Source organism: Mixophyes fleayi, chromosome 3 (assembly GCF_038048845.1).
Source record: "Mixophyes fleayi isolate aMixFle1 chromosome 3, aMixFle1.hap1, whole genome shotgun sequence".
NCBI classification, from domain to species: domain Eukaryota; kingdom Metazoa; phylum Chordata; class Amphibia; order Anura; family Limnodynastidae; genus Mixophyes; species Mixophyes fleayi.
The window spans coordinates 201,621,100-201,647,281 of record NC_134404.1 but is presented as its reverse complement, the minus strand read 5'-3'; the positions used below and the strand labels follow the sequence as shown (position 1 = coordinate 201,647,281).

General features: G+C 44.6%; 1 protein-coding gene across 3 annotated transcripts in view; it reads right to left on the bottom strand.

The window, feature by feature from the left end:
• The window catches only part of LOC142144323 (heat shock factor protein 2-like), a 38,746-nt gene extending 37,326 nt beyond the window's left edge, over positions 1-1,420 (bottom strand). For 2 of the 3 annotated variants that reach the window (XM_075203001.1, XM_075203002.1), the window contains exon 1: positions 1,205-1,420. In XM_075203001.1, coding sequence (XP_075059102.1) covers positions 1,205-1,297 — 93 coding nt within the window. In that variant the 5' untranslated portion in view covers positions 1,298-1,420. The remainder of the gene's footprint in view (positions 1-1,204) is intronic. The other variant, XM_075203000.1, reaches the window with a different exon arrangement.
• Positions 1,421-26,182: the final 24,762 nt, after the last annotated feature.

Sequence of the window (26,182 nt, the reverse complement as noted above, 5' to 3'; positions counted from 1 at the left end):
AGATAGTGAAGACCATGCACCATCTCATGAGGTGCTACATTTAACAAAGGAAACATTTGTTTTCACGTATGTTTATTATCTGGAGGACTTTTCTAAATCAGAACATCTTATCTGCTACATTCTCCCTTGCTCCATGAGACTACCCCAAATTCTTAACATTTAAGTAGTTCCTTAAAACCCATTTTAGAGATCGCCCCTTAGCTCACCATCCTCCTTTACACTTTCAACCTGCTTGCCTACATCTTGAGGCTTATTTTGTAAAATGGCTCTATGTACAGATGTGTTGTAACCAAAAGTAGCCAGCTTTAATCTGATTTTTTTCTCTACTGCAGTTTAGAAAAAATAGCTGATTTGACTAAAATCAATAAAATTAGATTCAAAACTGATTGGTTGCTATTGGTTATAGCACATTTGTATATAAGTCACCAGTTTTATAAATAAGCCCACTTGTGACTCACTTGTACCCCTTTCTTCATAATTTTGTATCAATTGGTTTTCAGTATGAAGGGTCTGTGTATGCCTTATATTAAAAATATTGATCTGTTCCATTTTAATCCCATTGTGCAGTATGGAATGTATTCTGTAAAAAAAAAAAAAAATATCACTACCTGGCTGTTAGGCGGGAGGCAGCAAAAAAAATAGGTTTCACACATTGGCAGCATGAAAAACAATATTACGTGCCACGAGGCCACATTAAAGAAAATAGATACCATTCCAAATACCTGGAATAATATATAATATTGGCCACTGAATAATAAAACCTAGACGATTCTTGAATCCAGCTTAAACAGAAAGAAATGCAAAGTTATGGTTAACTACAATGACATTAACACATTAAACATTGAATGCAATCTTCTTGCAAGTGAAGTTTAGACATTGGTGGATTTTACTAGTTTTTGCAATTGCACAAAATGAACAAGTCATTAAATTTCGATTTTCCAGAACGACTGTTATACAGAATAGATCACTAGATCAAGGATTTCATTTCTCTATTGTAGGTGTATCGCTAGTAATGTATTAGTTGACCAAATATCTCGCTAGTGGAAGGTTTACTCTCAATTGTAATAATAACCGTCCCCTTACTGGGGTGGGGGAATAACGCAAACCAACATCAGCTCTTGAGGATAAAATGTGATTTTGTAACAACAATCGTGGTAATGTACGAATGGCAGCCTCCCTCCCTCCTGGCACCGGTCCTCCTTACTTGGCTCCAGCAGATGTAATCGCGATTTCTGGGGTCCTCCACCAGAGCCCATATTTTAGTGAGGAATTTGGGGACACCGGAGCTGGCCTTCATATTTGCTGTGCGCCAATATTTGTGATCCCTCCTCTCTATGCTACTCTCTGCCTATTGTCCCCAGTCGCTTTACATGATTTCCATACACTGTCCACACACAAGTGACCCCGCCCCCACACATGACTCCCACATCAACACAACGCTGGTGCAGGGTCACATGACTGACAACCGACGCCACTATTCTGCGTACAGATGGAACGTTCCCACTCTCCCCGCCCACTTTTTATTTTTTTATTCACAAAGTTTTATCCACAGTAAGTCATTGCGTACATTATATTCCTTACCACCTTAACTGTCCATGAAGAAATATCAAACTAAAAAGGATGTTCACTGCTTGTTAGTAAAAAAGGAAGATATGAGCCAATTTTCTGGATGCGATTTAATATATTTATATATATATATATATATATATATATATATATATATATATATATACACATATACATACACACACACAGGGGCGGATCTAGAAAACTGGTGTACCCGAGGCGATTTAGGGGGGGCGATTTAGGCCCCGCCCCTTTCTAACATCTTAGGCTGCCGACGGCTGCATACTATGTGCAGGTCCGTCCAGCCGTGACAGGCAGGGACAGTGTGCTGCCCGGCTGCTCTGATTGAAACACAATCAGAGCAGCCGGGCAGCACACTGTCCCTGCCTGTCACGGCTGGACGGACCTGCACATACTGTGCAGCCATCGGCAGCAAGTGTCTGCTAGGGGGGGGGGGGGGGGGGGGGCGATCGCCTGGATCCGCCACTGCACAAACACACACATTATATATATATATATCTATCGGGCGCACTGAGGATTGTCGGGGGGGGGGGGTGGTTTCTCCCCGCCGACCCAAAAACCCCCCAAACAAAAACCAGAGAGAGAGCTGCTGCGCATGCGCCCGCGCATGCGCAGCAGCTCTGTTTCGCCAGCGCTGTCCTATACAGCAGCCGCGGTATACAGCACCGCCACGGACGCTTCTTTGACAGCGCCGCGGCTGCTGTATAGGACAGTGGCCACTTAGTTAGCGCAGGGGGGGTTTCTAGAGACTCAGAAACCCCCCCTGCGTGCGCCACTGTATATATACAAGTTAACCCGTGCATGATACTCATGCATTCTAGTCAAATCAAGCTACTTAAGGTGTTAAAAAGGTTCTTGTCATGCATTTGGGGCTAGGCCAGGCCTCCTCAGGGGAAGAGCGTTACTTCCTGACGCAAGCGCCCTTTTTTAACGTGGTTTTGTCCACATGTCACCACCACATCATTTTTTCTCCATCACCTCATCCTTCATCTTTATCGCCACATCTATCCAGATGTCTATCCAGACACAGGGATCTCTCTCAGCGGCCCTGAGTATCACACTGCTCTCGCTCTGTCACCCCCGGCAACCACCAACCACTCCCCACTGTCACTTCTCCTTCAAGAAATATATATATATTTTTTTAAAATCTTTATAAACACTTTTAACAATTAACAAACTAAATTCACAAATTAAAAACATCTTAGTATACCAAATTTCAGCCCTTTCTGAGTTTTTTTTCCACACACACACACTAAGAATTTAGTAGGTCAGTGTATAACCCCGTCCAGCAGGTGGCGCTGCAGCAAATTTCAGCCCTTTCTGAGTTTTTTTCCCCACACACACACACACTAAGAATTTAGTAGGTCAGTGTATAACTTCGCCCAGCAGGTGGCGCTGCAGCTTGTTTTTTTTTTTTTCCACACACAGACACACGCTACTAGGCTTTTATATAGTAGATACACATATATATATACATGCACATATATATATATATATATATATATATATATATATATATATATATAAATAAACTAAGCAGTGTAATCGTAATGGGATCATGATATTGGTAAAAAGTTTTCTGCAGCCTGTACGTAACTGGGGACTTTCAGAGAATCAGAATTTTTCAGAATGCTAGTAGCCATATAACTAAAAGTTATCTATCCTGTGATGTTTTACAGTATGAAGTCTTCATTTTTGTTTTCTACAGTCACTTACATCTATTTTACTTTGGCTGACCAAATGTTTCCAGCGACAGTACCCGGTTTAAATGGTTTGTTGCCAGCATGGACACGTTCCTTGAAATATTCCTGGACTTGTAGATGTTGATATGAATCTTGTTCCGTCCTGTATAAGCTGGGTGGTGCAAGCTGATTTAACATGGCTGTCAAAATGGGTTATGGTTTGGTTATACAATCCAATGGGAAGCCACATGCTCGTTGGCTTGCTCGGTCACACACCCCTTAATAGTGTGCTCACCCCTTACCAGGTTGTGTAAGAGAAACGGAGCATCCCCAAGAAACACTGTATGGAGCTGGTGTGGAGGGTTAGATGGAAGAGGGAAGTGGGGCATAGTCATGCTGCTTTAAAAATGCAGTAGGCTAAGGCTTGTAGTAATAGACTGGGTATTAACAGACAAAACAGTAATAGGGCCCTGCTTATAAGCTTACAATCTGATGAATGTAATGTGGTTTTAAGTAAGAGAAAAATGCAGGTGAAAAATGGAAGGGAAGATGTAGATGAAAGGAGGTTAGATGTCAGACTACCTAACCTATACTTGCCTCCTGAATTTCGAGTAGTCCCCCAAACCTGTAGAGTAGGCCTTTCTCTCAAATCCATTCCTGCACAAATGGTGTCATTTTTCCGCTACTGAATTTCATTTCGGAGCCAAAATGAAGTTATTTGTGGTGCATGCTCACCCTGCACTAGACACTTGACTTCCACTCTGGGATCTCCTGAAGAGGAGATTTTTAAAGTTCCTAAGTATAACCCAACCTTATAGTATTTAGTCACCTCAATAATTTTAAGTTAATTATATGGTGTAAGCTGACTTATATTATGTTTATACGTTCTATATTTTGATATATGTGCAGTGTTATATGAATATTTATGTAGTAGTAATGTCTGACATTGAATAACTTATAAACAGGTTCACTACTCAGTGATCAATAACTTCTAACAGTGCAGGTTTTCATGGTTATCTGCTAAATTAGATGAGATGGGTGAAGTGGACAATTTGTATAATGATCGCATCAGCATTAGTCCAGATAATTATAGATATGTTAGTAATGGAACTCACTCAGTGAAAGTTTACTGACTTAGTAAATTATAAAAAGCACAAGTCACAAGGGTATGTAGTCACCCCTACTCTGTACCCATTGGTGGTGCAATACTCACACTATTTGTCCCTGAGTTTCATTTAAAGTTATTGTAATGCTTCGGTCCCGCAAGTAGTACCTGTCCCGTTACCCGCATTTCATTTATCTGGAAACTGCCATGTTCCAGCATCAGACTAACTTCATTCATTCATTCAGCTATATTCAGATCTGTGCAGGTGCAAGCCTATTGCACTTGAGGACCTCCTCCCTCTTTTTCATTGGCTAAGCACTTCTGGAGCACTATTTAAACCTCTTGGATTCACCTGTCTGATGCCTGTTCTTCAAGCTCACTTCCTGTAGCCTGTGGTTCTGGTTCCTGTTCTCCTCGTGGTTTGCCTGTGTTCCAGTCTGCTCTTAGTCTCTTGCTGTGTTGAACTATTGCTGCTCCAGCACTGCTACTACCATCTCCATTGTACTTTATCGCGACAGCTTCAGTTCTCTCATCGCTACCACTCAGAGATGCTACTACACCTGTGACTCAGCAGCTGTTACTACGGGTTACCTCTGTTACTTCAGTTTGCTCTCAGTCTCCTGCTGTGTTGAACTATTGCTGCTCCAGTACTGATATTACCATCTCAACTGTACTTCAGCGTGACAGCTACAGTTCTCTAACCGCTATCACTGTGAGCCGCAACTGCCTTGGTGACTCATTGGCTGTTCTCCCTCAGCTACCTCTGCTCTCCCGTGTGTGCTCAGCATACTCCAGTGCTGTACTCCCGCTGTTCCAGTATCTCTATCAATCACCATTGGATACACCATTGTGACAGCCTCGGCTTTTCCTCGTTGTACCACAGGACATCTATTCTCGTTGTGCCTCATTTGTCTACCCGTGTTACCTGGCTCCTCTACACCGTTCTGCTGTTCACCCACTCACAGGACAGCGACCTGTAGGTTTGGTGCCGCTAAATCCATACCTCCTTGCGGGGGTTCCTGGTGAAAACCACCTGCCTGTTAGACTCCGCGCCTGTGGGTGGGCTAAGCCATGTGCAGCAGAGCATAGAGATCAATTTCCCATAAGCCAACCGTGACAGTTATACTGTCTTAGCTTTTTCTGACTGGGGAAGGTGGAGGAGTGAGTGGCAACAGAGGCAGAAGTGCAATTCCTGCCTACTTTCCATGTTCATCATTGTTTCCAGATGTGGTAGTTGGCACATGGTGCTTCCTTTGCTGGTGCATAATGCAAATTGCAGTGCCAAGTCACGGTATATGCCACCTGTAAGGCTTCGGGGTAAATGTATCAAGCTGCGAGTTTGCAACTCCAGCGATTTTCTCAGGAGAGTTGAAACTAGCCGATGTATGAAGTAGGGATGAGCGCACTCGGATTTATGAAATCCGAGCCCACCCGAACGTTGCGGATCCGAGTCGGATCCGAGACAGATCCGGGTATTGGCGCCAAATTCAAAAGTGAAACTGAGGCTCTGACTCATAATCCCGTTGTCGGATCTCGCGATACTCGGATCCTATAAATTCCCCGCTAGTCGCCGCCATCTTCACTCGGGCATTGATCAGGGTAGAGGGAGAGTGTGTTAGGTGGTCCTCTGTGCTGTTTAGTTCTGTGCTGTTTAGTTCTGTGCTGTTTAGTTCTGTGCTGTGCTGTGCTGTGCTGTGCTGTGCTGTGCTGTGTTCTGCAGTATCAGTCCAGTGGTGCTGTGTGCTGTGCTCTGTCCTTCTGAGGTCAGTGGTGCTGCTGGGTCCTGTGCTGTGTCCTGTTCAGTCCAGTGGTGCTGTGTCCTGTGCTCTGTGCTTCTAAGGGCATAGTTATTTCCCCAATATTCCCCTGTGTTTAAAAAAATAAAAAAAAGTTTTTTTAAAAAATACCAAAAACTACTTTAATATTTTTTAATTACCACAAAATTTGCACAACCAATCCTGCAGTATAAGCCCATTGGTACTGCAATATTACCAAGTTCACACATTCAGCAGTAAAAGTCCAGTGGTACTGCAATATTACAAAGTTTACACATTCTGCAGTATCAGTCCAGTGGTGCTGTGTCCTGTGCTCTGTCCTGCTGAGTTTCCGTAGTGCTGCTGGGTCCTGTGCCGTGTCCTGTTCAGTCCAGTGGTGCTGTGTCCTGTGCTCTGTGCTTCTAAGGGCATAGTTATTTCCCCATTATTCCCAAGTTTTTAAAAAATAAAAAAAAAGTAAAAAAAAATAAAAAAATAAAAAAAAATAAAATATATATAATAATTATAACCAAATTTGCAAAACCAATCCAGCATTATAAGTCCATTGGTACTGCAATATTACCAAGTTCACACATTCTGCAGTATCAGTCCAGTGGTGCTGTGTCCTGTGCTCTGTCCTGCTGAGTTCCGTAGTGCTGCTGGGTCCTGTGCCGTGTCCTGTTCAGTGCAGTGGTGCTGTGTCCTGTGCTCTGTGCTTCTAAGGGCATAGTTATTTCCCCACTATTCCCAAGTTTTTTAAAAATAAAAAAAAAGTAAAAAAAAATAAAAAATTTAAAAAAAAAAAAATATATAATAATTATAACCAAATTTGCAAAACCAATCCAGCATTATAAGTCCATTGGTACTGCAATATTACCAAGTTCACACATTCTGCAGTATCAGTCCAGTGGTGCTGTGTCCTGTGCTCTGTCCTGCTGAGTTCCGTAGTGCTGCTGGGTCCTGTGCCGTGTCCTGTTCAGTCCAGTGGTGCTGTGTCCTGTGCTCTGTGCTTCGAAGGGCATAGTTATTTCCCCACTATTCCCAAGTTTTTTAAAAATAAAAAAAAAGTAAAAAAAAATAAAAAATTTAAAAAAAAAAAATATATAATAATTATAACCAAATTTGCAAAACCAATCCAGCAGTATAAGTCCATTGGTACTGCAATATTACCAAGTTCACACATTCTGCAGTATCTTGTGCTACATATAATGGAGACCAAAAATTTGGAGGATAAAGTAGGGAAAGATCAAGACCCACTTCCTCCTAATGCTGAAGCTGCTGCCACTAGTCATGACATAGACGATGAAATGCCATCAACGTCGTCTTCCAAGCCCGATGCCCAATCTCGTAGTACCGGGCATGTAAAATCCAAAAAGCCCAAGTTAAGAAAAAGTAGCAAAAAGAGAAACTTAAAATCATCTGAGGAGAAACGTAAAGTTGCCAATATGCCATTTACGACACGGAGTGGCAAGGAACGGCTTAGGCCCTGGCCCGTGTTCATGACTAGTGGTTCAGCTTCACCCACGGATCTTAGCCCTCCTCCTCCTCCCCCCCCCTACAAAAAATTGAAGAGAGTTATGCTGTCAGCAACAAAACAGCAAACAACTCTGCCTTCTAAAGAGAAATTATCACAAATCCCCAAGGCGAGTCCAAGGGTGTTGGTGGTTGTCAAGCCTGACCTTCCCATCACTGTACGGGAAGAGGTGGCTCGGGAGGAGGCTATTGATGATGTAGCTGGCGCTGTGGAGGAACTTGATGATGAGGATGGTGATGTGGTTATTGTAAATGAGGCACCAGGGGGGGAAACAGCTGATGTCCATGGGATGAAAAAGCCCATCGTCATGCCTGGTCAGAAGACCAAAAAATGCACCTCTTCAGTCTGGAGTTATTTTTATCCAAATCCAGACAACCAATGTATGGCAATATGTAGCTTATGTAAAGCTCAAATAAGCAGGGGTAAGGATCTTGCCCACCTAGGAACATCCTCCCTTATACGTCACCTGAATAACCTTCATAGTTCAGTGGTTAGTTCAGGAACTGGGGCTAGGACCCTCATCGGTACAGGGACACCTAAATCCCGTGGTCCAGTTGGATACACACCAGCAACACCCTCCTCGTCAACTTCCTCCACAATCTCCATCAGATTCAGTCCTGCAGCCCAAGTCAGCAGCCAGACTGAGTCCTCCTCAATACGGGATTCATCCGAGGAATCCTGCAGCGGTACGCCTACTACTGCCACTGCTGCTGTTGCTGCTGTTAGTCGGTCATCTTCCCAGAGGGGAAGTCGTAAGACCGCTAAGTCTTTCACAAAACAATTGACCGTCCAACAGTCGTTTGCCATGACCACCAAATACGATAGTAGTCACCCTATTGCAAAGCGTATAACTGCGGCTGTAACTGCAATGTTGGTGTTAGACGTGCGCCCGGTGTCCGCCATCAGTGGAGTGGGATTTAGAGGGTTGATGGAGGTATTGTGTCCCCGGTACCAAATCCCCTCGAGATTCCACTTCACTAGGCAGGCGATACCAAAAATGTACAGAGAAGTACGATCAAGTGTCCTCAGTGCTCTTAAAAATGCGGTTGTACCCACTGTCCACTTAACCACGGACATGTGGACAAGTGGTTCTGGGCAAACGAAGGACTATATGACTGTGACAGCCCACTGGGTAGATGCATCCCCTTCCGCAGCAACAGCAACAGCTGCATCAGTAGCAGCATCTACAAAATGGCTGCTCATGCAAAGGCAGGCAACATTGTGCATTAGAGGCTTTAATAAGAGGCACAACGCTGACAACATATTAGAGAAAATGAGGGAAATTATCTCCCAGTGGCTTACCCCACTTAGACTCTCATGGGGATTTGTGGTGTCAGACAATGCCAGTAACATTGTGCGGGCATTAAATATGGGCAATTTCCAGCACGTCCCATGTTTTGCCCACACCATTAATTTGGTGGTGCAGCATTACCTCAAGAGTGACAGGGGTGTGCAGGAGATGCTTGCGGTGGCGCGCAAAATTGCTGGACACTTTCGGCATTCAGCCAGTGCCTACCGCAGACTAGAGGCACATCAAAAAAGCATGAACCTGCCCTGCCATCACCTCAAACAAGAGGTTGTGACGCGCTGGAACTCCACCCTCTATATGCTGCAGAGGATGGAGGAGCAGCAAAAGGCCATTCAGGCCTACACAGCCACCTACGACATAGGCAAAGGAGTGGGGATGCGCCTCAGTCAAGCGCAGTGGAGACTGATTTCCGTGTTGTGCAAGGTTCTGCAGCCATTTGAACTTGCCACACGAGAAGTCAGTTCCGACACTGCCAGCTTGAGTCAGGTCATTCCCCTGATCAGGCTGTTGCAGAAGCAGCTGGAGAAAGTGAGGGAGGAGCTGGTAAGCCATTGCGATTACACCAAGCATGTAGCTCTTGTGGATGTAGCCCTTCGTACGCTTTGCCAGGATCCGAGGGTGGTCACTCTTTTAAAGTCAGAGGAATACATTCTGGCCACCGTGCTCGATCCTCGGTTTAAAGCGTATGTTGTGTCTCTGTTTCCGGCGGACACAAGTCTACAGCGGTGCAAAGACCTGCTGGTCAGGAGATTGTCCTCTGAAGAGGACCGTGACATGCCAACAGCTCCACCCTCATTTTCTTCCACATCTATGGCTGCGAGGAAAAAGCTCAGTTTTCCCAAAAGAGGCACTGGCGGGGATGCTGATAACATCTGGTCCGGACTGAAGGACCTGCCAACCATTGCAGACATGTCTACTCTCGCTGCATTGGATGCTGTCACAATAGAAAAAATTGTGGATGATTACTTTGCTGACACCATCCAAGTAGACATGTCAGACAGTCCATATTGTTACTGGCAGGAAAAAAAGGCAGTTTGGAAGCCCCTGTACAAACTGGCTCTATTTTACCTGAGTTGTCCCCCCTCCAGTGTGTACTCGGAAAGAGTTTTTAGTGCAGCGGGGAACCTGGTCAGTGAGCGGCGAAGGAGGTTGCTTCCTCACAACGTTCAAAAAATGATGTTTATAAAAATGAATAATCAATTCCTCAATGAAGTACAGCACTGCCCTCCAGATACTACAGAGGGACCTGTGGTTGTGGAGTCCAGCGGGGACGAATTGATAATGTGTGATGAGGAGGAAGTACACACTGTAGGGGGAGAGGAATCAGAGGTTGAGGATGAGGACGACATCTTGCCTCAGTAGAGCCTGTTTAGTCTGTACAGGGAGAGATGAATAGCTTTTTTGGTGTGGGGGCCCAAACAAACCAATCATTTCAGCCAAAGTTGTTTGGTAGGCCCTGTCGCTGAAATGATTGGTTTGTTAAAGTGTGCATGTCCTATTTCAACAACATAAGGGTGGGTGTGAGGGCCCAAGGACAATTCCATCTTGGAACTTTTTTTTTTGCATTATATGACCAAGCAACAGTCGTTTGCCATGTTCAAAAAGTAAAACCAAATGTAAAAAAATTCAAGAAATTAAACCAAAAGTAAAATGCCGTGTCATAATTTAAAACAAGAGGTATTGACGTGCTCTAAAACTACTGTATTGTTGTTTATATTTTATAAACACTACACTTGAAAGCTTGAGTCTTTCAATAGAAAAGTAACTGTCCATTGCACGAATATTTGCAACAGGGACAATTTTAGGGTTAAGAAAGTCAACTAATAATAACACTTCGACGCTGTGTGTCTTTATAAACACTACACTTGGAAGTTGGAGGAGGTATTGTGGCCCCGGCACCAAATTTACTACCGGGGCCACTCCACTGTGCAGTCCATATTTAGGTGTATCAGATATTAAACAACGGTGACAGTTGATGCCCAATTTTTTAATTATATTGTGGCCTCGGTACCAAATTGTGTACCGGGGCCACCCCACTACGCAGTCCAGATACTTGTTTGGTGGAATTCAGACCAGTTGAGGGTTTTATTATTATATTGTGTGGACCACTCTATCTATACCACACTACAACTCTATACCACTCTATTTCCTACTTTAATTCTATTTCATACTTTAATTCTATTTCCTACTTTAATTCTATTTCATACTTTAATTCTATTTCCTACTTTAATTCTATTACTAATTAATTACCATAAAGAGGAACAAAATAAACCAATTTTACCAAAAGTATAATATGACTTAGACTTACAAACACTACACTTTAAAGATCGTGCCTTTAAATGAAAAAGTCAGTCTTCATTGCACGACTATGTGCAACAGGGACATTTTTTTGGGTTTACAAAGTCAAACAATAACACTTCGACCCTGTCTGTCTGGGGTCTCTCAATGACGAATTGTCTGTACCATGTTTGGAGGAGGTATTGTGGCCCCGGTACCAAATTGTGTACCGGGGCCACCCCACTACGCAGTCCAGATACTTGTTTGGTGGAATTCAGACCAGTTGAGGGTTTTATTATTATATTGTGTGGACCACTCTATCTATACCACACTACAACTCTATACCACTCTATTTCCTACTTTAATTCTATTTCATACTTTAATTCTATTTCCTACTTTAATTCTATTTCATACTTTAATTCTATTTCCTACTTTAATTCTATTACTAATTAATTACCATAAAGAGGAACAAAATAAACCAATTATACCAAAAGTATAATATGACTTAGACTTACAAACACTACACTTTAAAGATCGTGCCTTTAAATGAAAAAGTCAGTCTTCATTGCACGACTATGTGCAACAGGGACATTTTTTTGGGTTTACAAAGTCAAACAATAACACTTCGACCCTGTCTGTCTGGGGTCTCTCAATGACGAATTGTCTGTACCATGTTTGGAGGAGGTATTGTGGCCCCGGTATCAAATTGGGTACCGGGGCCACCCCACTATGCAGTCCAGATACTTGTTTGGTGGAATTCAGACACGTGGAGGGTTTTTTAATTATATTGTGGCCTCGGTACCAAATTGTGTACCGGGGCCACCACACTACGCAGTCAAGATAGATAGATGCGTATTGCGTATCATAGATAAAGTACATTCAGTGGTGTGGGGCAAATTGAAAAATATTCAAAATGCACTGACATTATCAAAAACAAGAGGTTGTCACACGCTAAAACTCCAACATGTATATGATGGAGAGGATGGAGGAGCAACCGTATGTGTAGTGTAATGCAGATCTGTTGAAGGTTTTTTATATATTTTATTGTAGTGCCCAGTGCCCACTCCTCTACGCAGTCCAGGTACAATTATTGGTGCGAATCATAAAAGTTCAGGGTTTTTAAGATATTGTGGTTACCCACTCCTCTACGCAGTCCAGGTACAATTATTGGTGCGAATCATAAAAGTTCAGGGTTTTTAAGATATTGTGGTGACCCACTCCTCTACGCAGTCCAGGTACAATTATTGGTGCGAATCATAAAAGTTCAGGGTTTTTAAGATATTGTGGTGACCCACTCCTCTACGCAGTCCAGGTACAATTATTGGTGCGAATCATAAAAGTTCAGGGTTTTTAAGATATTGTGGTGACCTACTCCTCTACGCAGTCCAGGTACAATTATTGGTGCGAATCATAAAAGTTCAGGGTTTTTAAGATATTGTGGTGACCCACTCCTCTACGCAGTCCAGGTACAATTATTGGTGCGAATCATAAAAGTTCAGGGTTTTTAAGATATTGTGGTGACCCACTCCTCTACGCAGTCCAGGTACAATTATTGGTGCGAATCATAAAAGTTCAGGGTTTTTAAGATATTGTGGTGACCCACTCCTCTACGCAGTCCAGGTACAATTATTGGTGCGAATCATAAAAGTTCAGGGTTTTTAAGATATTGTGGTGACCCACTCCTCTACGCAGTCCAGGTACAATTATTGGTGCGAATCATAAAAGTTCAGGGTTTTTAATATATATTGTGGTGACCCACTCCTCTACGCAGTCCAGGTACAATTATTGGTGCGAATCATAAAAGTTCAGGGTTTATAATATATTGTGGTGACCCACTCCTCTACGCAGTCCAGAAAGATACCTTGTTGCAACGTTTTGGACTAATAACTATATTGTGAGGTGTTCAGAATACACTGTAAATTAGTGGAAATGCTTGTTATTGAATGTTATTGAGGTTAATAATAGCCTAGGAGTGAAAATAAGCCCAAAAACTTGATTTTTAAACTTTTTATGTTTTTTTCAAAAAAAATCCGAATCCAATACCTTAAATCCGAACCGAGACCTTTCGTCAAGTGTTTTGCGAGACAAATCCGAACCTCAAAAATAACGAAAATCCGGATCCAAAACACAAAACACGAGACCTCAAAAGTCGCCGGTGCACATCCCTAGTATGAAGCTGAGTTTTCATACAAAATCGCCAGAGTTCTGCTTCTGTCAAAATCGCTACTTGCAAAATCGCCAGAGATCAAACTCACCACTGTTTGCCACTGCAGCTATACAAGTCTACAATGTATGAAGCTGCGAGTTAGCAAACTCAGGAGAGTTTGCTTCTAAACACGCCAGATACAACACGCTGCTTGATAGCAGCGTGTTGTATCAACACATCACTGTTACACTGCCCTGGCAGTGTTAAAAAGTCAAAGAACAGATAAAAGTTTAAAAAAAAAAAAAGCGTGAGATCCCCCCACTATTTATGCTTAACCCTAGTGCTGCCTGACTAGTGCTGGTCCCGTGAAAATCGGGGAAAAATTTTGCGTGGGGTCCCCCCGATTTTCACTTTACCAGCACTAGGCAAACCAGCCAGGGTTGGCGGTACTATAGCAGGGGGACGCGCGGCAGGGGTCCCCCTGCCATAATGACTAACCAACCCTAGACTGTTCAGCGCTGGGCTGGATTCCCTAGGGAGTGGGGTCCGCCGAAAAAAACTAGCGGGTTCCCCCCCCTAGAAAGAACCAGCCCAGTGCTGATAGCACTAGGGCTCTTCCTACTACCCCTGGGCTGTGGGTAGTAGGGTAATACGGCGCTAAATGGTTAAAAAAAATAAACTGACACCAATTTTGTTTGTGGAACTACAAGTCCCAGCCAGCCAGATTGCCAAAAACAGTGTGGCCATGCTGGTGCTTGTATAACTACAAGCACCAGCATACCCACGGCAGCCAGGGCATGTTGGCACTTGGAGAACCACAAGTGCCAACATGCCCTGACATTCCTGGCTTGCTGGGCCCTGTAGTTCCACAAAGAAAAAAGTTAACAAAAAAACAACCCTCATACAAACCACACATATTTATTAAAAATAAAAAACCCACAATAAAGACACTAACCACCCTCTTTTTAACCACAACTATTTAATAAAAATAAAAAAAAACAAATACTTACCGATGATGTCTTCTTTCTTGATCCAATGTCCCTTATTATTTGTACATCCATCTTGCCGGCTTGCCCCAGTCCCAGCCATTTGTACCTCCATAAATGAATCTGTGCCAACTGGAACACTTCACCCAGAAGGGGCACATATTTGTAATTTCCCGATTCTTTAGTCTTGATTGAAGTTAAAAAAAAAAAAGCCAGGAGCCGCCGCAAACACCTCCTACCTAGTAGGAGGTCCGTTCCGCAATGCTCTTACGCTGTTTGCGTCAGAGCTAAGTACTGTATTATGGTATTTTCCCACGCTAGTGGGGAAATCACATATTACTGTATTTAGCGCTTACGCAAGTAGCGTAGCGCATGCGCAATGTGCTACGTTAATTGCTAAACTCGTCGGTGTTTACATCGCTCAAAATCGCCAGAGATGACCAGCGATTTTGAACATGAGTCTCAAAATCGCAGCTTGATACATTTCCAGTTTTTTTACAAAAAATCGCGGGTAAACTTTGCCGCGATTTCAACATGCTGGCAAACTCGCAGTTTGATACATTTACCCCTTAGTGTTTGTTTTTTTTTAACAGTCACTCTAGCTGCAGACATGCATCTTTCATATTTATGATGTCACATCATGCAACGCCACTCCCACATTTTGTTTGAGTCACACTCCACCCACCAGAGAGGCAGAATCCAAATTTAATACTAATACCGACCATCAAGGGACTGTCCAAGGAGCATCGGCAGCCACAACTGCTCCATGTACTGGTAGCTACACTATTTAACATAGGATGACTGGTTTTGCCAAAACAATGTGGTCCACATTAATTTAATATAGGGCATTAAACGTGGATCTATGGGTGGGGATACTAGGTATTAAGGTATAGTATTTTTGTGTAGAAACAGCGGCGAGTAAGTGTCTAAAAAAAAAATTGTGCAGTAATTACAAACTTATATGGGAACAAAACCAAGTTTATATGGGAAGAAAACTAATAAGCAAGGAAGTGGTGCAGGCGACTTGACTTACTTGGTTGTCATACAAAAGAAAGCTCCAGTTGATGAGTCAGTTACTTGACCTGACCTACCAATGGGTGGGTCAGTTTTTATGACGTTGAAGTCATAAAGATGGTTCCTAAATGGCATAAGAGGTATACTGCAAGATTTTAGTTACTTGTAGTATAAAGAGCAGAAGAGATTGGAAATAGAGCTGCAGCACGTGAACATGAAATCGATGAACGGTGTTAGATGCTGGAGACAAGAGAAGTTGACATAGAAAAGATGCCGAGCTCTAAACGTACTAGACAAAGTGGTGTAGTGGCCTTGCCACAATTTGAAAACAATCTTGAGAAGTGGTTAAAGGACCAACGGGAGAGAGGTCTGTTTTTGTGCACAGTAAATATATATGTTTGCAAGCAAACTCTAAAGCTCGACAGATGGGACTGAACAATTTCAAAGGTGATCCGAACTGTTGCTACCGTTTTATGAGAAGCCTATGCAATTAACATGCAAGAGGTTTCACGTAGACAAAGAAAGGGAGCGGTCCCACCAGCAGGGGCAGCGGCTGAAATTGGTGAGAGTAGTGTAGAGACCAATAGGTGGGGGAACATTCATTGTCATGAAACAGTGATTCCAGCAATTAGTCCAGAATGTAGTGATTTGGTGGGCCTACATTCTTTCTGTACAATAGCAGTTCCCAATGGGAAAGCAGACAAAGATGGTGTAGTTACCATAAAACATGTAGCAAGGCATTGTCCATTGACCATATCTGAGCTGCATTCAATTATGTGTAATTTCCCGGACCGTAGGAAAGATTTGGCCAGATGTCAGAAATTTGTCAAAGATCTGGGCAATGCTCAATAGCCAACTAATAAAGATTGGCGAGTGGTGTTGAGGGCCTGTCTTCTTCTCAATATTGATGTACAAAAGTTTATTAAGGATTGCATGTTGGAGGAAGATAAGTCCTTATCAGATGATGACAATCAGGAAAATATTAAATGCATAACTCTCCAATTGGGTATATATTTTCCAGTGGTAGTGAACTGGAGAAAAATTTTCACTATCAAACAAAAAGATGGTGAAACTGCAGCAGACTATTTTGCTAGAGCTCTGACAGCAATAGCCAAATACACTGGGTTTTCAGACATAAAGGATGATGTCAGTTTTAATGGATGGCCTCAAGGAAAATTTTAAAATCATGGTGCAAAGCTCGTTACTTAATTGGAGGGGAATCACGGTAGATGCCCTTAGGGAATCTGCTGTGGAACATGATAGAAATATAAATAAAAGGAAGGAGTTGCAGTGTGAGAGGTTAATGATGGTAACTATCCAGGAGTTAGAAGGATTATACACACAACTACAGTATAACTACACTAATTATGGGGAGCGAAAAAAGCAAGAGCAAGAGCCAGTGAGGTGTTTTAAATGCTTTAAAATTGGACACGTAGCAAGAGACTCACAAGAGAATAAATACAGAGGAACAGGGGGACAATAGAAGATTTGGGCCAACTAGGAGGGAATCACATAGACACACATAGACACCCACAAAGAAGATATACACAGTCCTCAGAGATTTACCAACAGGTGCCCGCACACATCAAGCAGCAAATGCTTTGCGGAAGAACAATGTCAGGTTAACTCACGAATAGATGAGGGAGATCCTGCTGTCTCGACTGGTATTGGCTAGACTTCCCTAGAGGTGCGGAGTCTAACAAGGTGGAAGGTATTCACCAGAGACTCTCGCAAGGGAATTTGGGCTTCAGCGACTTCCACCCTGCAGGTCGCGGCCCTCCAGGGAGTTCCCAGTGAGACAGATGGAGAACAGCTTAAATAGCAGAAGAAATCCAATTCGGACATCAAATGGTGATAATAAGGATTACCACTTTATTGTAAAATATAATACAAAGTTTACCGAAGGTTGAATAAACTGCAGATGATGATCACGATAATAACAGAGAGTAGGAACCATCTATGAAGTTCAATAATGCAGACTGAATGCCTAACAAGCAAAGTCACCACTTCTACCACTAAGGAGTGGAACATAATACAAAGTTCAATGACATTACTGGGGATGAACAGATCAATGAAATCCAGATATGCAGCAGCGATGAATCACTGCTCACTACGAAGATGTAAAATGAACCAGTAATAGACAATGATGTAGATAGAGTAGATACATAGTAACATAGTTGATGAGGTTGAAAAAAGACACCAGTCCATCAAGTTCAACCTATTTTGGATCTGCGATCCTGCACTTATGTTTGAAGTTGATCCAGAGTAAGCAACCGCCAATCTGTTTCAATTGTGAAAATCCCCCCAGACTCAATATTGCAGTCCTATTTTTACCCTATATCCACTACTATCTTACATTTTAATTAACGGTCATATCCCTGGATACACCTTTCTGCTAAAAATTTGTTTAACCGTTTCTGAAACATATCTATTGAATCTGCCATCACAACCTTCCCTGGCAATGAATTCCATATCTTGACTGCCCTTTGTCAGGATTTCCCAGGTATGACCACGGAGAGAGTGTAAGTGGTTAAAGTGGCTTTATTAAGAACACAAATAACAAACCACCACGGATTGTGGCACAGATATACCGAAATGGGAAGACAGAGCAACAGTTCAATGGGATCAACAATTTAACAGAACTTGGTAATGCAGACTGGAGATGTCAAATTGGTAATGCAGACTGGAGATGACAACTTGGTAATGCAGACTGGAGATGACAACTTGGTAATGCAGACTGGAGATGACAACTTGGTAATGCAGACTGGAGAGGACAACTTGGTAATGCAGACTGGAGAGGACAACTTGGTAATGCAGACTGGAGAGGACAACTTGGTAATGCAGACTGGAACAAACAACTTGGTAATGCAGACTGGAACAAAGCACATGGAAATGCTCACAGGAGTGACCTGATGATCTGGCCCAGACTGTTTGAAGCAGGCAGGTTTAAATATGCCTCATGCAGCTGAAACCAGTCCCAGTGATCAAGGAGGAAAATCAAAGTAGAACAGTGGCCCCTTTGGTGGGCAGTGGTACTACAAGTAAAAAGCATAGCAAATCCAATAGAGTCACTGCAGATAGCAGCTGCAGAGTGCAAGTCGTGACAGTACCCCCTCCTTAAAGGGCGGATTCCAGACGCACAAATACTAGAAATGGTCAGAAAAGTCAGAGTCATAGTCCAGAATTGGGCATGTATTTGAGAAGTCTTCATGCAAGGACGGAAAGGGTATAGAAACCACGCCACAAGGGAGTTGAGATCCAGGAGAATCTTTCTTCTTCTTCCTCTTCTTCACTTTCTTTTTATGGTTTTTAGAGGGTTGCTGGAAATGGAGCGAAGAAAACGATAATCTCAAAGTTGGAGTAGCAGGAGATAGAACATGTGGCACAGATGAAGCACTGGGAGTGAGATTGGCAAGTGCTAAGTGAAAAGCTGTAAATCAGACAGGATGGGATCCTGGGTTTCAATTAAGGGCTCTGCCCATTCCAGAGCTTCCCCTGTAAAGTTGGCCAACATGTAAAACACTTGCTTTTGTTGAGTATCAAGGAGGTTGGATACAGAGGGAAAATAGGATATACAGAATTTAATAAGAGCATGAAATTGCTGAATATCCCCATTGAAGGTAGGTGGTTGGAAGACTTGAACAGAGGATGAATTCGAATTAGCATGAGACTCGGCCAGCTCGTGTTGAACATACATCCCTGGGGACTTGGGTAGGACCCCCTTGGCAGAAGACAACCCATACTGGGCAGATGACTTGGCAGGGTGCCCGGATTGGGCGGCAGACTTGACAGGGACAGCACTGAGAGAAGCCTCGTGGCAGACAACACTGTGAGAAGCCTCGGAGGGGACAGCGCTGTGAGAAGCCTCAGAGCAGACAGCGCTGTGAGAAGCCTCAGAGCAGACAGCGCTGTGAGAAGCCTCAGAGCAGACAGCGCTGTGAGAAGCCTCAGAGCAGACAGCGCTGTGAGAAGCCTCAGAGCAGACAGCACCAAGTGGTAACTCGGGCGGAACCGCATAGAGTGGCAACTCGGGCTGAACCGCATAGAGGGGCAACTCGGGCTCAACCGCATAGAGGGGCAACTCGGGCTCAACCGCATAGAGTGGCAACTCGGGCTCAACCGCATAGAGTGGCAACTCGGGCTCAACCGCATAGAGTGGCAACTCGGGCTCACCCGCATAGAGTGGCAACTCGGGCTGAACCGCATAGAGTGGCAACTCTGGAGTGGGCTGGAGGGACAGGGCCCCCACTGGAGCAAACTAAGGGCAGCGCCCCCTCTGGAGCAGACTGTAAGGGCAGCGCCCCCTCTGGAGCAGACTGTAAGGGCAGCGCCCCCTCTGGAGCAGACTGTAAGGGCAGCGCCCCCTCTGGAGCGGACTGTAAGGGCAGAGCCCCTCTGGAGCGGACTGTAAGGGCAGAGCCCCCTCTGGAGCGGACTGTAAGGGCAGCGCCCCCTCTGGAGCGGACTCAAAGGGCAGCGCCCCCTTTGGAGCGGACTGTAAGGGCAGCGACCCCTTTGGAGCGGACTGTAAGGGCAGCGCCCCCTCTGGAGGAGTCTTTAAGGGCAGCGCCCCCTCTGGAGAAGACTGTAAGGGCAGCGCCCCCTCTGGAGCAGACTGTAAGGGCAGCGCCCCCTCTGGAGTGGACTGTAAGGGCAGCGCTCCCTCTGGAGCGGACTGTAAAGGCAGCGGCCCCTCTGGAGCAGACTGTAAGGGCAGCTCCCCCTCTGGAGCAGACTGTAAGGGCAGCGCCCCCTCTGGAGCAGACTGTAAGGGCAGAGCCCCCTCTGGAGCAGACTGTAAGGGCAGCGCCCCCTCTGGAGGAGTCTTTAAGGGCAGCGCCCCCTCTGGAGAAGACTTTAAGGGCAGCGCCCCCTCTGGAGCAAACTTTAAGGGCAGCTCCCCCTCTATAGCAAACTTTAAGGGCAGCGCCCCCTCTATAGCAAACTTTAAGGGCAGCGCCCCCTCTGGGTTGAACTGGGGAACCCGGGTTCTCATGGGAGCAGATAACGTGTCTGGAATGGAGACAGAAGCTTGTAACTTAGAGCTAGAGATAGAAGTTGAAGATGGTCGGAGTCTATGGAGCGGGCAATCCTGTAAAAAATGTACATCACTGGCACAGTAAAGACACAGTTTGTAGGTCCTCCTGTGCCATCGCTCCTCTTCGGTCAGGTGAGGGCGTGGAGCACCTGAAAACCTGGAATTTGTTACAGGAATATTGGGAGGTACTGCTTGCAGAGAGTCAAAGGCAGACAAATTTGGTAATGAAATGTTAGCAGCATAGTTAGACTCCTTACAGCAGGATGTATTAGGGGTGGAAACTGGAAGTTGCTTAAGCACTTGGTTCAGCAAGGAAGATACTTGCGCTATTTGAGTGCGAAGTTGAAGAATGTCCACTTTGAGCAACTGGAACAGGGAATTTTCGGAGGAAATAGCAGCCATGGTCTTAATAATGAATACGGAGTAGGTCACTTCCCTGGAAATCCTTTTCAAAAGAGATGAAAGCCGTGCAGCAGCAGGCATTGTATTATGGCCAGATCATACTGTCAGGATTTCCCAGGTATGACCACGGAGAGAGCGTAAGTAGTTAAAGTGGCTTTATTAAGAACACAAATAACAAACTACCACGGATTGTGGCACAGATATACCGAAATGGGAAGACAGAGCAACAGTTCAATGGGATCAACAATTTAACAGAACTTGGTAATGCAGACTGGAGTTGTCAACTTGGTAATGCAGACTGGAGATGACAACTTGGTAATGCAGACTGGAGATGACAACTTGGTAATGCAGACTGGAGATGACAACTTGGTAATGCAGACTGGAGAAGACAACTTGGTAATGCAGAATGGAGAGGACAACTTGGTAATGCAGACTGGAGATGACAACTTGGTAATGCAGACTGGAGATGACAACTTGGTAATGCAGACTGGAGATGACAACTTGGTAATGCAGACTGGAGAGGACAACTTGGTAATGCAGAATGGAGAGGACAACTTGGTAATGCAGACTGGAGATGACAACTTGGTAATGCAGACTGGAACAAAGCACATGGAAATGCTCACAGGAGTGACCTGATGATCTGGCCCAGACTGTTTGAAGCAGGCAGGTTTAAATATGCCTCATGCAGCTGAAACCACTCCCAGTGATCAAGGAGGATAATCAAAGTAGCACAGTGGCCCCTTTGGTGGGCAGTGGTACTACAAGTAGAAAGCATAACAAATCCAATAGAGTCACTGCAGACAGCAGCTGCAGAGTGCAAGTCGTGACACCCGTACTGTAAAGAACCCCTTCCTTTGCTGGCTATGAAATTTCCTCTCCTCTAAACTTAGGGGGTGACCATGTGTCCTGTGTATAGTCCTAGGGGTAAAAAGTTCCCATGAAAGTTCTCTGTATTGACCCCTAATGTATTTGTACATAGTAATCATATCTCCCCTTAGACGCCTCTTTTTTAAAGTAAACATGCCTAAACTGGCTAACCTTTCCTCACAACTTAATGACTCCATACCCTTTATCAATTTTGTCGCTCTTCTCTGAACCCTTTCTAGTTCCAAATTATCTTTTTTATAGAGTGGTGCCCAGAACTGTACTTCATATTCAAGATGAGGTCTTACCAACGATTTATACAGTGGCAAAATTACACTGTCTTCCCTTGCATCCATGCCCCTTTTTATGCATGCCAATACTTTGTTTGCCCTTGCAGCTGCTGCTTGACATTGAGTACTATTGCTAAGTCTACTGTCTACGAGCACTCCCAAATTCTTTTCCATTATATATTCTCCTAAATTAATTCCATTTAATTTATAGATTGCGTTCTTGTTTTTGATCCCTGAATACATAACCTTATATTTATCTGTGTTAAACCTCATATTCCATTTGGCCGCCCAATCCTCCAGTTTATTTAAGTCCCTCTGTAGAGAAGCTACATCTTGCTCTGATTTTATTACCTTACAGAGTTTAGTGTCATCAGCAAAAATAGAAACTTTACTCTCTAAACCATCACCAAGGTCATTAATGAATATATTAAAAAGGAGTGGTCCCAGCACGGAACCTTGAGGTACTCCATTTAAGACTTTTGACCAATTAGAAAATGTTCCATTTATCACAACTCTCTGTTCCCTATTCTCTAACCAGTTTTCGATCCAAGTACAAATGTTGATTCCTAGACCCAGTTCCCTAATTTTGTAAACCAACCTCTTGTGTGGCACTGTATCAAAGCCCTTTGCAAAATCTAAGTAGACCAGATAGCAAGCATTGTTCCCACGGCAGGTACACTGAGGTCAGCAGAGTCAGGTTTATACAGCAACGATGAGCCACAGCTTACCACAAAGATGTGTTACGAAACAGCAGTAGTCAACGGTGTAGACTGAATAGATGACAAGCGTTGATCTTAGCGATTGCCACAATAATGGAACTGGTGCACAGGGATCAGCATAGTCCAGATATATACAGCAACAATGGGCCACAGCCTACCACATGGATATGGAACAAGGCAGCAGTATTCAATTGTGCAGACTGAGTAGGTAGCGGGTGTTGATCACAGCGATTACCACAAGTAGTGGAACTGGTGCAAAGAGATTAGCAGAGTCCAGATATATACAGCAGCGATGAGCCACAGCTTACCACAGAGATGTGGAACACGGCAGCGATAGTCAATGGTGCAGGCCAAGTAGGCAGTGAATGTTGATCACAGCGATTAACACAGGTAAGCAGAACAGGTGCGCAGAGGTCATCGGAGTCCAGACACACAGCAGCGATGAAGCACAGCTTACCACAGAGATGTGGAACACGGGGGCATCAGAATCAGGTCAGGTATGACTTGAAGAGCCAGCAATGAAAGGATGAAAGGAGGGGCCTTATAAAGTGAGGCTGACTAATAGCAGAACTGATTAACACGCAGATGAGGTCATCACAGGTACAAGGCATAGCTGACAGCATGTACTAAGAAGAGAGATTTAAAGTGAAGGTCAGTGTTTAGAGGCTCGGGTGGAGATACCCGGGAATCGGAGTGTAACAAACAATAGCCAACACTAGGGATTAGGTCATACCTGTATTCTACAACCAATTAGTTTAATAATGGAGAATCTTAAGGAGGAACCTACAGTGACAGTTGATGTATCTGGTGTAACACAAACTTTTCTTGCAGATATAGGGTGGCGGCCAGATCAGTGCTAACTTCTCCTTTAACTCTACAGGTTACTAACAAAACTGTTCCAGCTATGGGAGTTATGGGGAGAGTGCTACATTACCCTTTGACTAAACCTGCATAAGTTACTTTCAGGGTGTTAGGAACCCCTCTAGCCAGTACAACACAACCTGGAGTCTGCTCTGCCAGTCAGGTGTTCAATGGAGCCCCTAGTGGTGGGGACAGACTTGGCTGCAGACTAAGAGAGGTTCGTGAAGTGCGTACCGACTAGGGAGAACCCGGGAAAGCGGAGTGAAGTCCAGGCAAGGGTCGAGGGCCGGCAGCAGACAGAGAATCCAATACACAAGCTGAGGTCAAGGGTCACAGGCACGGTAGCAAGGTCCAGATACAGGCAGGAAGGTCAGGGTCACGAGCAAACAGGCAGGGTCCAAATCCAGGCAAGGGGTCATACAAGGGAAATCCAATAGAGTGTCCACGGGACAGGGACAGGAACAAAGGCAGGTACAGGAAACAAGCAGGTCAGCAGGACTGTGGCAGAGAAACTATAACCGGCAGTGAGGCTGCAGATCTCACTGCCTTAAATATTGGTGGCCACCAATCAGAGCTCAGCTCTGGAGCAAGCCCACAGGGGGGTAATAATTGCTGGCAACGGCCGGGCAGGAAGCGGAGATGACGTCCCGGTCGTCAAGGTGACGGCCGGGATGCCAGAGGGAGACCGAAGCGAGCCGCGGCGGCCGTGAGTACCGCTGCGGCTCGTGACACAGGGACCCTGCACACCAAGCATTGTTTTCTTTTGCCTGCAGCGGCTCCTACTAACCTACTGGGCAGGGATTTATTGTGTAAAATTGGATGTGTCATTTACTGCACCCCTGATGGTGTATATCTAGACATACCAGGGAAGGTTGCACATGAGGTACAGGACATATTAGACACCCCACAAAGGTTAATGCTGCACTCTACCATTCTAGAACAAAGTCCATCTCAGGTAGAGTAAATGTTACCACAAATACCGGGTTCTCTATGTACCAAAGATGGACAGGACCAGGGCCGGATTTACCGCTAGGCAACCTAGGCACCTGCCTAGGGCCTAGCGGCTGTCAGGGGGCCCAGATGGGGGGACAAGAGAGAGGAAAAGAAAAGGAAATAAATATATATTCGGCCCCTCCCCCGATTCGTGGCCGCGAATCGGGGGAGTGGCTGGTGTTAAGGCTAGGGGTAGAGGCTAAATCGCCTCCAGATTAGTTACCTTAGCACTCAGTATGGGGTTATGGGATCGCAGCTGGGATAAGCAGGAGCCTGAAGGTGCTGCCAGTCAAGCAACTTTACTGCTGTGTTTATTTTTCGTGTGAAAACGTATCAGTTTTTTTTTTTTTTAAATTCAGAAGATTTAAGTAATTCCGGAAACTGTCAGGTGAGAGTTTGCCTCGCTTATTTCAGTGATTTTGAGAAATGTGCTAACTACTGTTGCTTAATGCTGCCCCATATCGTTAGACGGAATCTTGTCTGATCCTGTCCCATATAGCTTTACAGTTCTCATATGCCGCATTCTAATAGCAATCTATGTCAGAGGTAAGATTCTTCTTCCTGTTTCTGGACTCGTTTATCATCACACTTCACAATAAGGTTACAAAAATACTAAGAACATGACCAACAAAGGTTAAACAGTGTTATTCGTAATTGGCAAATGCTGCTGATAAAGCAACTGTATGACCATGTCTGGTATCATCTTACCTGGAGTTACTGCTGGACTACTATGCTAGTATAGGACCAAGATGTTTAAGAATAAACTTCCCAAAGACTACTTAAAGTGACAGGAATGCTACATTTAGCATTAAATAATGACTGACAGGCATGATGTGATGTTTTTGTTAGAAGTATGCTTATAGTCACATCATTTTGTATTCATGAAAACATAAGTTTAATATGTAATAGATTTGATCCGACATGTATGTATATTATGTGTGTGTGAGGGGCCAGTGTATTTATATTATGTGTGTGTATGAGGGGCTGTTTGTGGGAGGGAAATAGGTTTATTTTTAAAATGTGTATGCCAGCGGTTCCCAAAGTGTGCGCCGCGGCTCCCAGGGGTGCCACGGTGCTGTCACAGGGGTGCCACGGCCAGCCAGAGGATATAAACCAAAAAAAAGAAAAAAAACTTACCAATCCGACAATCAGTGAGAAGCTGCGGGAGAGAGGAGGATGCTGGGTCCCCGCGCAGCGCGGATTGGTATGTTTTTTCTTTTTTTGTTTATTTCCTCTGGCTGGCCGCGGCGGAGGGGGGGCAGAGTGGCGGCAGAGTGAGAGAGGGGCAGAGAGAGAGTAGCAGAGTGAGAGGGGGCAGAGTGAGAGAGGGTGACAGAGAGAGAGGGGCAGAGAGAGGGGCAGAGAGAAAGGGGCAGAGTACAAGGGGCAGAGAGAGTGGCAGAGAGAGTGGCAGAGTGAGAGGGCCAGAGAGAGTGGCAAAGTGAGAGAGGGGGCAGAGTGAGAGGAGGCAGCATGAGAGAGGGCAGAGGGGCAGCGTGAGAGAGGGCAGAGTGAGAGGAGGCAGCGTGAGAGAGGGCAGAGATAGAGGAGGCAGTGTGTGAGAGGGCAGCATGAGAGAGGGCAGAGTGAGAGGAGGCAGCGTGAGAGAGGGCAGAGTTAG